The sequence below is a fragment of the Canis aureus genome, chromosome 1, assembly GCF_053574225.1.
Source record: "Canis aureus isolate CA01 chromosome 1, VMU_Caureus_v.1.0, whole genome shotgun sequence".
In the NCBI taxonomy this organism is placed as follows: Eukaryota; Metazoa; Chordata; class Mammalia; order Carnivora; family Canidae; genus Canis; species Canis aureus.
The window spans coordinates 56022475-56040500 of NC_135611.1; the positions used below are offsets into that span (position 1 = coordinate 56022475).

Here is an 18026-nt window from a genome sequence, read left to right on the forward strand (position 1 = left end):
CAGAAATAAGAGCACCAGAGCCTGAAAAACTATACAGAAAACCTACAGGACCAGAAGTGGGCCCTGTGCAAAGATGAACAACGCTGATGACCCTTGGTTTGACTAATAAAATTAATAGGATCAAGAATAGAAGGGATGGCATTAGTACCCACTTGCAGAAATGAAGTGAACAATGCTGACAACTTAACCTAGACGAGATGCTCCGACTCCTGAAAACACAGATCACCAGAACCGACTCAAGAAGAAGTGGGAGACATGAACACAGCTGCAGTGCGCTGGGGCTACCTGAGGAATCAGAGATCTCACAGAGAAAAGCCCAAGCCCAGATGGCTTCGCTGGGGAGTTGTACCAAATAGTTAGAGAGGAATTAATACCCATCCTTCACAAACTATTTGGAAAAATAGAAAGGATGAAACTCTTCCCATTCCATGAGGCCAGTATGGCCCTGATCCCAAAACCACATGAAAACCTCACAAAAAAACTCAAGCAGTCTTGCTTTGAATATAAATGTAAGAATCTTAAAAAAAAAAAAAATACAAGGCAAACTGACTCCAACAGGATATAAAAAGGATTATAACCATGATCAAGTGGGAGTCATCCCCAAATGGTCTAGCATTCCAAAGTCAGAAGAAAGGACAAGCCCATGATCGTTTCAATAGATCTAGAAAATGCTTTTGACAAAATTTAGCTCCCTCTCATGATAAAAACACTCAGCTACCTAGGAACAAACGGCAACTTCTCGACCTGACTTTATCAGGACGTTCATGAAACCCCCCAGCTGACACATTTAAGGTGGAAGGAGGAAGATAAACAGATCTGCTCTCACCACTTCCATTCACCCTCTTCCTGGACGTGGTCGTCAGCGTGGTTAGGCGAGACCACGGAAGTAAAGGTATTTATATCACAAAGGAGGAAGACAATATCCATTTGCAGATGACATGATTTCATATATAGGAAATCCCAAGGAATCCACCAAAAAACACTATTAGCCCTAGTAAGTGATTTCAGCAAGGTTGAAGGATGCAAGATCCAGGTGCAAAAATCTATTGTATTTCTACATCATAGCAGTGAAAAAGAAACAAAAATGAAATTAAGAAATAATTCCATTTACAATATCGTCAAAGATAATAAAACGCTTTGGAGGGAGTTTAACCAAGGAGTGCGTGACTTGCACATTGAAAATGACGGTCAGCAGTCGCCCTCAGGGCCATGCAGATCAAATCGCAAGGACACGCCACTTCCCACCCACTCGGATGGCTGCCACCAGAGAGGTAGCCACTGGGTATTGGCAAGCGTGCGGCCAGCGTGGAATCACCAGGCACTGCAGGTGGGACGGGCTGGCAGGTCCTCCGGTGCTAACCAGAGGTGCCACACGCACTTCCTCCTAGATTCACACCCGGGCAGAGGGAAGTGTGTCCCACCAAGACTCGTTCAGGAACGTCACAGCCGCCCTCCTCACAATGACCGAAACCTGGAAATGGCCCGAACGTCTTCCACCTGATGAGTGGAGAATTACACGGGGCACAGCTGTTACAATCAAATAGTCCCGGGAGATAAATGAAGTGCTGGCAGGCGCTGCCACACGCTTCAGCCATGGGAACCGGGTGCCCTGGGAAGGAAGCTGCTCAAAGGGGATTCCGTATCCTATGTGCATAGAGTCAGGAGGTTAATGCTTTCCTAGAGCTGGGTTGGGGGTAGTCAGGGGTGCCGGCCACGGGGTGGGTGTCCTTTCAGGGTGATGGAATAGTAGACGAATTTCGGTGATGCTGGAACAACTGTGAGTGTCCTCAAGCCTCTGGCCTGTGCAGTGTGGGCGGGCGAGTTGCACCTCTGTGAACCACAGCCCCAGAAAGCCGCAGGCAGGGGCGGCATCAGCTCCTGCAGCTGCCTGGGTACAAAGGGGTCATATCTTAGTGGATGCCAAAAGTGGACTTTTGTGGAAATATTCGGTGTTTCTTTAAAAAAAAAAAAAAAGAGGTAAAATTGTCTGAACATGGTAGCAGAAAGCCTAGATACCCAGATTTCTGATTTTATAACCAAAGAGATTGCCCTTAAAGTGATCATAGTTTTCTAAGAGGCAGCAGGCTTGGGGAGGGACTCTGCACAGACAGGATGGCCCCTGAGCCGCCATCCTGCAGCCCCATGCTTTCCTGTCCACCGAGGCTTCCAGCTGCTGGCTCTCAGCGTTTACTGTAAATAGCTCATATTTAAACTCCTCTGCTGCAGACAAAACTCCCTTCTTCCTTGTTGTCCCTCCTCCTAGAACCCCATCCTCCCAAGTCTCACCTTCTCTCTGCCCCTGAACTCACCAAACTCCTTCCTGCCTCAGGGCCCTTGCACGAGCTTTATCCTTTGCTCTGGGTTTCCTCGCTGGCCCTTCCAGCCCTCCTCCCCCTCGGGTGGCCGCTCTGTCTCTGAACCCACATCACTGTTTTAGCCGTGGTGTCGCTCCCCCGGCTCACTTACGATGATGGGAACCCCACACCTCATGGGTTCGCAGCGGTGTCCACAGCACCCAGACAAGTGCCTGGCACGTGACAGATTGCTGACACACAGCTTTTGAATATGAGTTAATGCAAGGAAAGAAATGCTGGTTTTGATGAGCAGAGTCCTTAAGGGAGTGTGTTCCAGGCCTTCACTTGCACGGGGGTCACCCGGCACTAGCTTACATGCAGACTCCGGTAGATTTGGGGTGGGGCCTTTTCGGGCAACTGGATTGGGGTATAGTTTACGTCCCATAGTGAGGGATTCTGCGACCACACTTGGAGCACGGGTCATAGCCTCGGGGCAGAGGGCGCCTCTCCACGTGGCAAGTGGCCCCGACGCCAGCCGACCACCCCCCCCACCCCCGCAGATCTTTGCTGATGTGGGTGCTCGCTTCCTTCTGAGGGTGGAATGCTTACTGATGAATATCAATTACATTGATAATTTCCCATTTTGGGTCTTTGGTTGTAGGCCAAAGAAGAGCGGATAGTTGAACTGGAGATGGAGAATGCTGTCCTTCACCTGAGACTGGCACAGGTAGCGCTCCCGCGCGTCGGGCAGGTGGAGCCGCAGCCACTCGGGGCTGCGGCCGTGCTGGTCCTTGGGCCGTCCCGGGCCTCTCTCTTTGCCCATCCAGTGATGTGGCAGGGACCCGTCCTCCTATCCCGCACAAGGTTCAGTCCCTGCGCCCACGAGCGTTTAGTCATAATAAATACTAATGTCACTGAATATTAATTTGTTACTAATGAGTAATAAATTCATGAGGTTCCTGCACTTTTCAAAACAGCTGTATCAAGGTCTACCTTACTGGCCATGCCTTGCCCCAGCTGACGTGTGCCAGCGAGTATTCAGTCCGCCCGTGGTTGCCCCGCCGTCGTGACACCCCCTTCACCCACACCCCAAAGACCCTCATGCCCCCCGCCACTTCCAGATCAATTCTGGCAAACCTGGCACAGACCTTTGTGCATCCGAGGCAACTGCCTGCAGATGTGTTGTCACACTGGAAGGGGAGGGAGCATCGTGTGTTCCACTCCCACCCGCCGGCCCCTGCTGCCCTCGGGCTGAACAGCAGCCCCAGGGGCCCCGGGTGGGCCCCACGTGCCACGGCAGTCCTGGCAGGAGAAGAAGGCCTCGTGGAGACAGCAGGGGCCGTCTGCAGACGCACAGCCGTAGCCACGGTGGGGGCGCCGCGGCGGCCACGGGAGCAGGAGAGGCGGGCAGGCCCTGCCCCGGAGCCTGTGCCCTGGCGCCACTGCCCACACCTGCATCCCGGACGCTGGCCTCCGGGACCATGAGCAGACGCACCTCTATTGTCCTAAGTTCCTCGGGGGGTGGTCATTTGTTACAGAGGCAAGTCTGGAAACCTGGTGCACTTGTGAGTTCCCTATCCTTAAATTACCACCTGTTCAGACTTCTCCTTAGGGCCTCACGGCAGGACCGAGCCTTCCAACTCCCGACGCTCCTTGAATAACCCTCCCAAGGTTCACTGCACCCAAGTTAGTTGCATTCAATTGTAGACGAACGTAGGGCTATTTGCACTGTTTCCTAAATCAAGTATTAACGTGTTTGTGGACATTGCTGGCGCTTCTGGCCACAGCTACGCACGTGGACTGTCACCAACAGCAAGCGGGCGGCCTGTGAGCCGGGGCCCTGGAGAGCCACATCTCCCCAGCCGCGCACCACAGCCTTCCTGGGCAGCCAGAACCTTCCCACGGAGCTTCCGAGGAGCACCGGCCGGTAGAAGGAGCGGCCGGCGGGCGGCGTGAGGCAGTGCCTGGGTGCCACGCTGCTCACCTGCTCCGCTGCAGGAATGGCTCCTACGGCAGCTCGGCAGCTGCCGGATGGACGGATGTCAGAGCAGACTTCCAGCCCCGCTGGGGTCCTTACCCCCGCTGCGGGGTTAGTGGTGCACAGCAGGTGGGATCGCTGAGGTCACGACCTTCTGTTGGCCAGGGCTGCCGCCAAGCACCACCGGTGTTTCCAGACATCACCGAGATTAAATTAAAAACTTCTTTTTTCACATTGGGAATTGTTAGACGTAACATGTCAGTAAGATAAAGCCTGTAACATTTTTGTTGTTTGTGTGCTAAGTCCCTCCTAATCATTTTTGATGATTATAAAACAGAACATGGTCATCTGTGTGGCACATGCTCCGCTCGGCTCCGGGCCTGGGATGGAGACGGTCGGTGTGCACAGGACTGTCGGGGAGCCTCTCTCTGTGCAGGAGGAGCCTGGTTGCTCCTGCCCTGGACACTCTTCCTGCTTCATGTCTCTCCCAGGATGAGTCCGGCCCTCTTTTCGGGAGCCCGTGTGCTGTCCCCAGAGGCTCATGGCTTCCTGCCTGTTTCTCCCAAAGCAAACCAGCCCCGGAAGCCAGGCGACCTGACGTCCAGTGTGCAGGACTCGGTTTCTCTACTTCATTTTCTTCTGAATGCCTGTTGGGCTCACAGCCGGTACCAGAGACTTGGGGTGTAGGTCTTCATGTTTATATGTCCATGATTTTTTTTCCCAGAGAGAATCTGAGTCTTCTGAATTTAGGGCCTGCATTTTGCTTCAGTCTTGTCTTTAGTGACACAAGGAGCAGGAGCAGCCCACCGCGTGGCGTCCCCAGTCTCTGAGGTGTCTGCAGACCTGTGCCCGTGCCCGTGGCACCTGCTGCACTGAAGGCCGGCGCCCTGTGGAGATGCTCTGTAGTCTTTATGATCCCACTGACAGGTGGGTTCTCCTCAGCTTCCCTGTCCTGTCGACTCTCCGTGTGAAGGTCTCACACATCAAGAAGTAATCGACTCTCCAGCCTAGTCCGCGGCCCTTGCCAGCTGCCAGCTCCATGTCCCCTTCACTGTCACATGCTGCTTGGGCGTTCACCCTGCTCCTGGTGCAGGGGAAGGATTTGCTTGATGTGGTGTCCTCAGCATCACAGCTTTGATTAAAAGAAAACACCCATCCCAACAGTTGGGAGTCAAGGAAGACTTTGGTTTCTTTCTTTTTTTTTTTTTTTTAAAGATTTTATTTATTTATTCATGAGAGGCAGAGAGAGGGAGAGAGGCAGAGACACAGGCAGAGGGAGAAGCAGGCTCCATGCAGGGAGCCCCACGTGGGACTTGATCCCAGGTCTCCAGGATCAGGCCCTGGGCCGAAGGCCGCCCTAAACCACTGAACCACCTGGGCTGCCCAAGACTTTGGTTTCAACCACCACGTGAGCTGGCACGAAGCCTCAGTGTGCAGGGTGGGGAGGCCACGGGCACGGGCTCTGGCCATTCGGAGAGGTCCATCCCAAGGGCGAGGACACCCGTCGCCTCTGGAGCTTAACTGACTTCTCCCATTCGGCAGCATCAACAAAAGAAGGGAACGGAACTCCATTCGAAGTTAGCAGCACTCTGTCCCCTCCGGTGCCTCCCTGGATATTCTTGACAGAATTCATTTATTTAACATCATGCTGCCTTCCTCCTTCTAAGTTATGAGCAGAAATCGGCCCAAAGCTCCCTGATGCAGCACCGAGCAAATGAGCTAAATTAAATGAAATTGCTATCTGGTTGATGTTATTTCCTGTCACCGGAGGAGCGGCCCAGGCCTGCGAGACCGTTAGCCCGGGTCATCACGTTCCTCCCGAGCTCATCTCCGTGACATAAGGACTGTCCCGCAGTGGCCGGGGCGGAGGCGGGGTCGGATGGGCTGCAGCGTTCAGAGCCGCAGGGCCGGCTTCCCGCGGGGCGTGGACGGCGCCAGCCTCTGCCCCGCTGTCTACCTGCGGTACAGTGAACGGTAGTGAGGAGCAAACGCCCGTGAAACCACATTTGGCAACAGAGAAAGATCTTAGAAAAAGTCCAAGCTGACAAACCAACCTCAAATCTGCGCAGGACTCTCCGCCCTGGGCCTGTCCTTCTGCCACCCCCAGCACCATGCTCCATGCATCCCACGGCCTTCCCCAGTGGCCACCACTCTGCCCGAGGCTGCCCCCCAGATAGCAACGTGGTTACCACCGAGGCTCCCATGCTAGTCTCTGCTGGGGTCTCTGCACCACCCACAACCCCACCCCACAGGCAGCGGCCCTTCACCCACCCTGACAGGATCTCCGCAGGTCTCTGCCCCTGAGGCAGAGGAGGATCTCTGATCTCCCAAGCCCTGGCAGATGAGCCTGCCTCCTGCTCCTTGGACAAGGCAGTTTCTGAGGCGCTCCTGCCCCTAGGGCACCTGCCCGGGCTGCACCCTCCATGACCAGGGTGGCCCCCGGGCCCCAGTGCTCAGCAGCCAGGCCCCCACTCCTGGAACAGGCCACACGGGTCCTCAGGGTGCATCACCGCACACCCTGGCCTGTCCCAGCACAGACGTCCCACACTCTCCCAGTGTCCCCAGTCTAGGTGCCAACACTCCAGGCGCATCCGTGTCCAGGGCCCCGCCGGGTCTCCTCTCTGTGCAGGGGCCTGGGTGGGTGCCTGGCATGGCCCACACTGACCCACCCTCCTCTGCCTCTGCCCTAAGAGAAGAAGCCGATCCTGCAGCTGCAGTGAGCAAGTATCGGCTATGACCTCCAGCTTCTGAGCTGTGACCTTCATGTCTGAATACACAGGAATCTATCTCACTGCGTGGGTGATGAAGTCAGGAGGGCACCGTGGTTTTCGGCAGTATGTTTCACCTCCTGGAAGGTGGGCAGTGGGGCTGACAGTCCAAGGACTCAGCCTGAAAGCATCACCACTCAGACACAGACTGGAAAACAAAGCAAAAACCCAGACCCATCACCTGTCCCTCAGGACCTGAGTTATGGCCCCGTGCCAGCCGGCATGCAGGCCGGGGACTCGGGAGCTGCGGGGCTCCTGTCCTGTCCCACTGTGTCATCTCCCAGACATGCCAGTATTATCCTGACTCACCTACTCTGTCCCCGGGTACAGCCCCCTTCACTCTGTCCTTCTCCACCTCGCTCCCAGAACCATCCTTCTGAACAAGTGCCTGTTGTGAGAATCTCTGCTGGCTTGGCACTGCCCTGAAAAAAACACCCAGGAAGTGACCCTGGTCACCTGCGGCCTCCCCCTCACCCCTGTCCCCCTCACTATTGTGTCCATCGTTTCATCAGCCAGACTGCCCCAGCCTTGCACACATGCTGCACACGGATGCCTTCAGGCTCCACTGCCCTGTGACCCCTGTCCTTGCACTCTCGTCCCTGTGCCGCCCACCTGCACCCCCCACTTCTATCCCTGTGCCGTCCCCCCGCGTCCCCCACCCCGTCCCAGTGCTGTCCAATAAGCTCCACCTGTGCCCCGTCCCTGTGCCACCCCACCCGTGCGGGCCCTGTGCAGCGTGAGTGGTTACAAGGCCGGGCAGGAGCTGCTTGCATGCAGGTGGGGCTCAGCGGACACCCTGTGAATGTTCTCCCCTCAGAGAACGTGCACCTGGTCCAAGGCATTGAGACTTCAAACCTTCTCATTCTTTTTGGCTCAACAGTGCCGAGGAATGACGGGAGAGGCCGGCAGCGCGGCCGCAGGGCTGTGCTCCCGGTGCCTGGAGCAGGACCCACCGCGGAAAAGCACGCCCCCGGCTGCACCCCAGCTCCACCGCGGAGTTCAGGTAGGAGTTCAGGTAGGCGCAATGCCCCAAAAGTGGAGGTCTGTATGTCACGTCCGTGACTCACGGTGCTTGTTTTCTGGTGAATCTGTGCTGTTCTGCTCGTCAGACTACATCTACTCTTCGGGATTCAAAGTGGCCTTGATTGAAGGAAGCAGAGCTCCCGGGGTGGATGTCCCCGCAGCTTCCAGGGGGGCCGGGCCTCCTCTCCTAGGCCGTAGAAGCATCCCTACACCCGGGACCCATTGTGGTGGCGCTTGCTCCGGGAGCTCGGCCTTCTCCGCTAGGACTTGCCCAACGCAGGTCCAACTCCCGGGCCCGCGGGCCGCGGTCCTGCCCGCACACAGGAAGGAAGGAAGGCCCCGGGACGGGCGGTGGGGAGCAGCCCTGGTCCTGCTCCACTGGGAGCCGGGGGCCTCTCCTCCACGCTGAGGTCGATGGTGGAAGACGGCACTATTCAGGTCAGGTTAGCCAGGGCATGTGCCACTGGTCACACGGAAGCAGCTCCTGCTGTACCGCGGGGGCGTCTGGAAAGAAAAGTCAGAAACGTGGCCGTGGCTGCAGCCCGCTTGGCAGTTCTCCAGGGCGAAACCGCGCTGGGGTATTTTTATACCATCGTTTGATTAGGAGCATTGTTCACCTTTCGTTACAAACAATGTGACCGGGGTAGAAATTAGAAGGGAAAAAAAAAAGACCATTATCACAACAACAAAAATGCCATCTGTAAACCTGATTAGTCGGCCCTGAGAGGTTTGCCGGAGTGCATGCAGAATAGGTTGACGCAGAATGAATCCTTTGTCTTCTGACACTCAGTGGCAGGGATCCATCTTTGACCGCAGTGGCTAACTTTATCTGCATTCCATGTCATAAACATACTGTAATTCGGTAAGGTATTGGCATTTCATCAGAATGCAACCCAAACATGGAACAGTCTCCATTCTATGGAAAAGAAAAGACCAGAAACAAGGACATCTAGGAGATGTTAAGTGGCAGGACATGGGCTCCTTCCTTCTCTGGGCCTCTGGCCCTGGCGCCAGTCTGCCTCCCCAGCGCCTCAGAAGGAAGAGCCCCTGACGTGGGGGATGCTGCTTATCGGTCCCATTGTCCCCAGAGTCCACTAAACGCTCCTGCATGTGCACTTGGCCGTGTGTCAGAGGCACTGAGGGGCCACCATGGCTCCAGCGTGTGCTCAGGACCACGCGGCTCCCAGGGGGTGGCTGGTTCTCATCTTACAGACACGTACGTAACTGCTAACCATGGTGCTCTGTGATCAGTAACGTTAACCATCTTCATCGTGTGTGCTCTTGTGTCACAGAAACTGAAGCAAGACATAAAGGCGCTGCGAGCCTCGTCTCTGGCAGCTTTCAGAGCTTGCTGGGAACACCTGCAGGACGGTCTCTCTGCAGTGGAGGCGGCTGTCCAGGGAGCACAGCTGTGCCACCAGGCTCTGCTGGGTAAGCATGGCCCTAACCCGACCGTGACTCGGCCATTTCGCAGACACAGACAGCTGTCAGGGATTCAGGTTTCCATGTGCCTTCCTTTGTGCAGCCGCCTGGGCACACAGGGGAGAGCACCCCGCCCGAGGCGCTGGCTGGCCAGTGTGGGGCCCAGGTCTGGGTTAGGCGCCCCTATGGGGTTCCCGGGTCCTCTGGAGGGTCTCCTGACCCTCATGCGCTCCCTGCACCGGGGCCGTGTCCCCACTGAGCCTCCTGACTCAGATGTTCCTGGGGCGCGGTGGGACATCTGGTCCATCTGTTCACTCTTTCTTCATTTTTGAGAGCCCCACGCAGCTTGGTCATGACTGGGTCAAGATGGGGATACTCTGTCCAAGGACCCAGGGAGGAAGGGGCTTTGGCCCCCAGTACCAGCCAGATACCTTCCTGGCATGTGCGTGTACACCTGAGGTCCTCCCAAGTCTCAGGCTCCAGGAAGGGGGACGGGACGGTCATCCAGTGGGAAGTAGTATATCCCCGCTCTGAAAAGTGAGGGGCCTTACAGAAAACTGGAAGGGAGAAGAGCCGTGGCTGTCCCCAAGGACGTGAGCCTCCTGCAGGCAGAGCAGGTCACGGCTAGTGGCGTGAAGGTCCTCCCCTGCAAACCTCACCGGAACTTCGGATGATATTGCCACCGCAGCTTGGCAGTCCAAGGTGGGTCAGCTGGAGCGGTCGCTGCAGGAAGCAGATGCGCGGTACCAGCTGGAGAAGCAGAAGAGGAGGGTGCTGCACAATCGCTTGGTGGTGAGCACCTCAGGGCTCCAGGAAGGGTGGGAGACGTGACCTCCAGGAGGCTCCTCAGGAAGGTAGGGGGGGTGGGGTGGCGGGAAGGGGGGGCGGGGGAGGGGAGAGGGATGGGACAGCAAGGAGGTGCTGCCTGAGGGGGAGGTGTGGCCGGTGGAGGCATGGCCAGCAAGGGATGTGTCACACGAGAAGTCATGGTCAGCTGGAAAGCGTGGCCAGTGGGGGAGATGCGGCCCCAGACCAGGGAGGTCTGGCCAGTGGGAGGCGTGGCCTGAGGGGGCGTGGCCAGTGGGGGCGTGGCTAACAGGGAGGTGTGGCCAGGGGAAGGTCTGGCCAGTGGGAGGCGTGGTCCGTGGGGGCGTGGCCAGTGGGAGGCGTGGCTAACAGGGAGGTGTGGCCAGGGAGGCGTGGCCAGGGGAGGTCTGGCCAGTGGGAGGCGTGAACCATGGGGGCGTGGCCAGTGGGGGCGTGGCCAGTGGGGGCGTGGCTAACAGGGAGGTGTGGCCAGGGGAAGGTCTGGCCAGTGGGAGGCGTGGTCCGTGGGGGCGTGGCCAGTGGGAGGCGTGGCTAACAGGGAGGTGTGGCCAGGGAGGCGTGGCCAGGGGAGGTCTGGCCAGTGGGAGGCGTGAACCATGGGGGCGTGGCCACTGGGGGCGTGGCTAGCAGGGGGTGTGGCCCATGGGGAGGCGTGGTCAGAGGAGGCGTGGTCAGGGGGAGGCAGGGGCCCACATGCAGGATGGACGGGGCTGAGCAGCCTCGGGGTAGGGTGAATGGGACTAGCCCCGGGGGTGGTTGGTGGGCAGTGGGTGGTGGGTGGTCAGACACCAGGCTGAGCGCGCGTGTGCAGGGGTCTGCAGAGGGTGCCCACGAAGCGCATGAGCCGGGGTCCGTCGAGCTCTGCCTTCCTGGCCTGCACTGCCCCCAGCTTTCCTCAAAGGCAGCAGGATGCAGAGGCCAACTCGCCCCTCCTCTCTTAAGCAGTGTGAGGTCTGAGGCCCCGGAGGTGTGAAGACAGATTTCCATTTCTGCACACAGTGAGGCTGGAGCTGGTGGTTTGTTGGATGAACTTTGCTTCCATGAGATTGGAGAGTGTGCTGGAGCCCCGGCCTCCTCTTGGTCCTGCTGACCTGCAGCCGCAGAGCCTGTGTTCCTGGGAGCCCTGGGCCCTGGGCCCCCCAGCGGTTAGACTCACTTGAGAGTGGCTCTCACTATGGGCTTGGCTGTCTCCCAGTGTCTCCCAGGCTCTAGACCATGACCCTAGAGCGTGTCCACTGCAGGCTTCCTGCCCACCAGCCACTCTGAGCGCTTTGGTGCATTTTCTTACCTGGTCTTAACAGCAGCATTGCCCTGCTGCAAAGACCAAGGGAGAGATGAGCAGGGAGCTGTGGTGCCGCCGCTCTCCCATGGGGTCCCTACGGGAACCAGGGCCAGGGTGGGATGAGGCCTGGCTCTCCAGCTGCCTTCCATGCCCTGGAAGACAACCCATGGAACTGCAGGTCTCGGCGTCCTGGAGGACCTACAGCCCATAAACCAATCGATGTGTATCACTTATTCAGTGTTCAAAAAGTAAAAGGAGCTGTGCTTTACAACTAGTTAAATAAACTGGCAGCAAGTCCGGGGTAAGATTCAGAATGGATCACCAAAGAATGGTTTCTGAACACTTGGAAGGAAAAAGTGTTGTTCACTGGAACCAGCAGTTTATGAGCATGCCAATGTTCTCACGTCCTTTCCAGGTATTACATCAAGAAAATAGGAGAGATGTAGAGTATCTGGTCAGCAGCCAAGCATTTGCAAAAGTGTGACATGAAATATTTATGAACAGAACATCGACAGAAGAGCTGCAAGCCGTCCCTCACAGGCCAGGTGCCTGTTGGGTTTTGGCCTCTGGAGGCCACACACTGAGGGAGGGGCAGGCCTGCCCAGCCAGGGATCCCGGCCCAGCTGACAGCCAGGAGGAGCTGTCTAGGGACAGCCTCTGGGCTCTGTCCAAACTCTTAGGTCCTCATTCTTATTGACTTGATGGAGACAGCAAAGCAAGCTACTATATTTGACAATAGAAATGTGAAAGAGATTGATAGCAAGCATATTGAATGGGAGTGTCCTAAAATATTTCCACAGGCTAGAGTACTAGGCTTAACCTGAGCAAACAGGCTATGAAATGCCAAGTACACAGGTGCAGGCAGTTGAAGTGGGACAACAGCAGGTGTGTGGGAAACGTGCCCGAGAGAGGTGACTGCCAGCAACAGCATCACCCTGTGAACTAAGAATCAGTTTTTAAACAGAAGAACATGTTGAAACTCCCATCATCACCATCATCCTTGTGGTTGTTAGCAGGAGTCCCTCTCACCGCCCTGCCACAGGAGCTCGGACCGCAGGCTCAGCCTGGCGTCCTGGTCCCCACAGACCACATTGGGCTGTGCCCATGATGCTCGGGTGTACGTGAAGTGCAGGTGGCCGTCCCTCTCTGTGGGTGACATCTCTTCACTACATGGATGCAGCCACCTCTTAGGTCACCTGACACCACCCTTCACCTGCCTCTCCAGGTTGCTCCTGCCTGGCCCTCCCCATCCTTCCTGTAGTCTTTCCTGTCTTGTGACAGTGTGGTCTTGGTTCTGGGCCATGCCTTCTCCCACAGAATGCTGGATTCTGGCTGGGAGTATTGTTGGCCTCCTGGCGGAGCCGTGTCCATGCTGACAATTCCCACCTTTCCCATGGGTGTGTCTATCCTCTGAGGGGCTGGGGAGGAGCTGCTGGCTCCCTTGGGATGGGTGCAGAATTCTTGGCTTTAGGTGATAATCCTGAGCACAGAATGGGTCATGTGTGTCAGGGGCTGACACGTAAGCTGGTGGTTGCTCGGCTGCACTGATGGAAGAACATCAGAACGTCAGAGACGTGACCTAGAGATGTACTTCTCATTCTGGATGCGGAACTTCAGGAGGGATAAGAACAGACCGCCTCTAGCCATTTGGGGAATGCCCAACGCAACCGCAAGCCAGGGCGCTGGTGGGAGTGAGTGGAGACGGACGGTTTCTAGAGGACGCAGGGCAGAGTTTGTGTTCCCAACCTTATAAAAGGACCAGTGGGTAAAAGACACCAGCATGGTGACAGAGAGAGTGGTGCTGCGTGGAGCCGGGGTCACCCAGGAGGAGTCAGATCCATCATCGCTAGCACATGTTGACCAGCTTCCATAAATCAGCGAACGTCCCAGATGGTAGCTCCCCTTCCTCCGCACAGGAGCGACATAGTTTAGTCAGTTCTCACTCTTTGCCTTTGTCTCTACAATATCACATCCTGTCACGGTTTGGATGAACACTTTGCAGGGGCCGTAAAAGTCACAGAAGTACCAGATTTCAGAAACTTCTCCTAAAATGTCTCACAAAGTGGATGCAGGTGGCAGTTGAGAGGTGTTGTCTTGATACGTCCCTGTAATGACCACTTGACAAGTGAACAAATTTCAGTGTGGATTTTTAAAAAGCTGAAAAGAACACCGACGGCTCAGTCCTAGTCCCTGGGGACTTGTTCAGAAGCCAGGGAGTGGGTGGGAAATCCAACACTCACATCCTGGGGACGCGGTACTCCGGATGAGTTCCTTGAGGAAATCCGTAGGTCAGCTCAGCCTCGCTGCTCAGCTCACAGGTACTAATTCTGTTGTTGTAGGAGCTGAAAGGGAATATCAGGGTTCACTGTCGGATCCGGCCTCTGCTGCCTTTTGATAAAGAATTTGGTGATCCAGCTTCACAGGACAGGTAATTTGTTTTGGCATGTGTGTGTGTGTGTGTGGCTATTTTAAGGAAGAAGATAGAAAGTGCAGCAATTTCCCACGTATCCCATTCTCCTGCCCCTGGTCCCAGTTCAGGTTTTCTCATGCTCTGGGTGAAGGTTCTTTTCTGGAAGGAGCTGAACAGTTAGCAGGCCGCTGGCATGCGGCTGGAGTGTGTCCAGAGTTTCTGAGCAAGCTCCGTACGTGTCAGAGGGGTTCTGCTGCCCAATGGGGTCTGGCTGGTCCTTTCTCTGTGTGTGGGTACATCAGAGGGGAGGCGGCATCCTTTTTTTTTTTTTTTTAAGATTTTATTTATTCATAAGAGACACACACACACACACACACACACACACACAAAGAAAGAGAGAGAGAGAGAGAGAGAGAGAGAGGCAGAGGGAGAAGCAGGCTCCACGCAGGGAGCCTAACGTGGGACAGTCCCGGGTCTCCAGGATCACGCCCTGGGCCAAAGGCAGCGCTAAACTGCTGAGCCACCCGGGCTGCCCGGCATCCTTCTTTACTTACTCAGGAGACCCCTCAGGGATGTGACGAGGTCATTAGTATTGACACAGCTGGTGTCTGTGACTTAGGATTTTGATGGTGTTAATGAATAACACAGAATTCTCTGAAATTCCTTTAGTTGGCTGTTTACTTGAAAACCACACTCAATAGGACTTTCCCTTCTTCCCCTGATGAAACAAATCCACATGGAAAGGTCCTCCCTGCTGCCTGCTGAATGGATTCCAGGTTCCAGGTGCTGCGGCCTCCCGCGGTGGCCCACCCCGCCCCCGCTTCCACCTCCTGGGTCTCCTCGGTGGGCTTGCGGCCACAGGCACTCACCTGTCGGGGTCCTCCCCTTGTCTGCCCACATTTTGCTCCTCTGTAAGGGCCTCTCTGGGGTCTCACTGATGTTTACGTCGTACAGTCTAGCAGGTGACTTTGGAAGGTCTTCAGAAAGCTCTTGGTCAGCCCTACAGTACAAAACACACTTTGTACCTTTTTGACATTAACTGAATATTTTTTTCTTCGACTCTGTTGTTTTGCTAGTGTAATACTTGTTGTGCCGTGTTGGCCATTAGCCATTGGCCAGAGGGCCTGAGCAAGCCGTGTCAGGTACCACGGCGTAGTACGGTGGTCCTGCAGCGTGGTGTCTCCACAAACGCGTGGTTTCCCATTACCTTAGTGACATTTCAATTGCTGATGTTGGGCTGTTTCCATCGTCAGAGGAACAGTGTTGCTCCTGGCTATTCAGCTTCTCAAAACTTCACCAGAGGCTTCATGAAGTCTCGTTTGTGCTCCTACATCATTATGTTCATTCAGGGTTTGTTCTGAAGCCTGTTGCATTTTCCCAGATTCACGATTGCCTTCAAACACCTGAGTTCCTGAGGACAGAGACTGCGCTGCAAGGCTTCTTGTACATCAGTCACCCCTGAGGTTCTGAGCCAAGGCTGGATGTGTAGGTGGCACCGGGGTAGAGCTGTGCATATCACTCACAACACACAGGGGATCTGGAACCAAGAGCAGAGTGTCATAGAAAACATTTCCAGAGAACATGAAAAGGAAGGAGGAGAGAGGAAAATGAGGAATGGGGAGAAAATGAGAGATGTTGATATAGGAGGGAGGTGTGAGGAGCAGGAGAGAGGGGCAGAGAGATAGGCCCAGAGTTAAGGATGGGACCAGTGGGGAGGACCGGAAAGTGAAAACAGAAGGATGGCTCAGCAGCATGAAGAGTGTCAAAGAGTTGGGGGCCTGGGTGGCACAGTCAGTTAAGCATCTGACTCCTGATTTTGGCTCAGGTCATGATCTCTGGGTCGTGAAATCAAGCCCCACGTTGGGCTCTGCACGGAATGTGCAGCCTACTTGAGATGCTCTCCCTCTGCCCCTTCTCTCTCTCTCTCTCTCTCTCTCTCTCTCTCACTCTCTACCTAAAAAGAACGAAAGGAAGAAAGAAAGAGCATCGAAGGGTTTGGGTCCTGGGGACACAGACAGAAACTGCACAGTGATGTGTATGGTCATTGTCGTCCTCCCCCCAGCTCGGTGCCAGCAGGAGTGGTCCACGCCATCGATGATGTGAGTGACGTTCCCAACACGCTGTCTTTGGAGAAGCCTTCTGTTCGGTGCTTCCCACAGTCCCCAGAGTCATCCAGAGATGGGTGAACGCACCATCATCCTCTCCCTCACCCCATGCCTCCTGGATAATGGAGATGGGTGGTTTCTTGATTCCCGCTGGAGCGAGGAATTAATGAGGCTCTGGGTGCACTTCCCTCCTGTGAAACCACAAGGCTCCTGACTGAGGGTGTGAGTGAGGAGAGTCACTCCACCTCGGCTGGTTTTCTGTCTCCCCGATCAATGTGCACACATGCACGGGACTTGAAGTTTAAAGCCTAAGGACAGAAGCACAAGCATAGAGCCGGCGAAGCTGAGCATGAACCGTGTAGTTTTAAATTTATGGAATGGACAGGTTTACTCCCAGGTCACGGTTTTGTGGTCTCCTTACGACCGCGTTTCCTAGCTTTATCTGCCCAGAAGGCCTGGCAGTAGCACTGGGAGCCCAACTCCCAGGCTGTGGCTTCCACCTGCTGGCAAGTGGGGCTCCTTGAGGATGGTGGGCTTAGGAGTGCAGGGCGCACCTGGGCAGGGGCTGCACCGGGCAGTGAGGCAAGTGACAAAGGTGATGTGGTTGTGTCCACAAACCCAAAACCCACATAAAGGGGTGCCCACTGACACAAGGTAAAATAATGGACCTTGAGGCATGACTAGAGCCAGGATGAAATATGTAATTACATAAAAAGTTTCAGGACGCCTGAGTGGCTCCATCAGTTAGGCATCTGCCTTCAGCTCAGGGTCCTGGGATCAAATCCTGATTCGGGCTCCCTGCTCAGCGGGGAAGCTGCTTCTCCCTCTGCCTCTCGCCCTGCTTGTGCTCTCTCTCTCTCTCTCTCTCTCAAATGGATAAATAAAAATCTTTTTATAAAAAAACCCTTCAGTTCATAAGTACTATGCCCTTAAAATCTCACAATGACCTCTGCAGGGTGCTAGAACATCAGAGTTACAGAGGGGTAAACACGTACGACGCCTTTCCTGTATGAAATGCATTCAGTGTAAAGGAATCATTGATGAGGGAAAGTTTATCTTTGTAGAAGATTCTAGCTGACAAATTCAGAATAAGTGATAAAACTAGGAGTCACCACTTAAAAGCCCTAATGGCTCTGGGTGACGTCCTTCAGTGGGTGCCAGACTGTTAGAGGTCCACGGGATCTTTACCACGGAAGGTCCTGGAATCCCTGGGAACCCAGAGCACTCATAGTTTCCCTGAAAGCAAGATGCTCAGTCATTAGGAAGTGGTGATGGGGTGTGGAGGTGCTCCCCAGCCCCACGATGGAGAAACTGAATCTGCATCTCACGGAATCTCTGAGTCTGGCATTCTGAGCGAGAGGGAACAATCAGCCCAGCCAGACAAGTGACCTGATTTCTCTGAGCAGTCAGTTACACTAAGAAGGAAGACAGGACACAAAACGAGAGATGCTGCAAGCTCACTGCCACCGCACCTGAGCAAGCTGTCAGCCACACATTTTGGGGACAGCCAGAGAAATTGGGGTATGTACGGGGTCAAATTAACTTTATAAAGTGAGATGAATAACATCATGGTGGGTATGCTAAAAAAAAAAAAGATTCCTTATCAGTTAAATCAAATGATATGTTGTCTGATATTTAATTAAAATACACCAGAGAAATGGGAGGTGGGTTGAGCATCTGTATAGAGTACGATGGACCAAATGTCAGCAAGGCTGGGTGGGCGGGTGGGGGCTCACTGTCCTGTTTCCTCTAGTTCTGTGCATGTTTGAGAGTCTCCATAAATAAAAGTTAAAAATATGTTAGGCTTGTCCTTCAGCACAGCACGTTATGAGCATCACAGCATGAGTTTAGGAAACACAGGGAAAAAAAAAAATTAAAAAAAAAAAAAAAAGGAAGCACAGGGAACGGGAGCCCGC

The 18026-nt window shown here is 54.9% G+C and overlaps 1 protein-coding gene across 3 annotated transcripts in view; it reads left to right on the forward strand.

The window, feature by feature from the left end:
- KIF25 (kinesin family member 25) overlaps positions 1-18026 on the forward strand; it is a 50865-nt gene that overhangs the window by 5628 nt on the left and 27211 nt on the right. Inside the window, exons 2-7 of one of the 3 annotated variants that reach the window (XM_077899993.1) lie at positions 2956-3021; positions 7921-8055; positions 9356-9494; positions 10174-10277; positions 13935-14023; positions 16068-16104. In XM_077899993.1, the coding sequence (XP_077756119.1) occupies positions 2956-3021; positions 7921-8055; positions 9356-9494; positions 10174-10277; positions 13935-14023; positions 16068-16104 (570 nt within the window). The remainder of the gene's footprint in view (positions 1-2955; positions 3022-7920; positions 8056-9355; positions 9495-10173; positions 10278-13934; positions 14024-16067; positions 16105-18026) is intronic. The other 2 variants (XM_077900000.1, XM_077900006.1) reach the window with 2 other exon arrangements.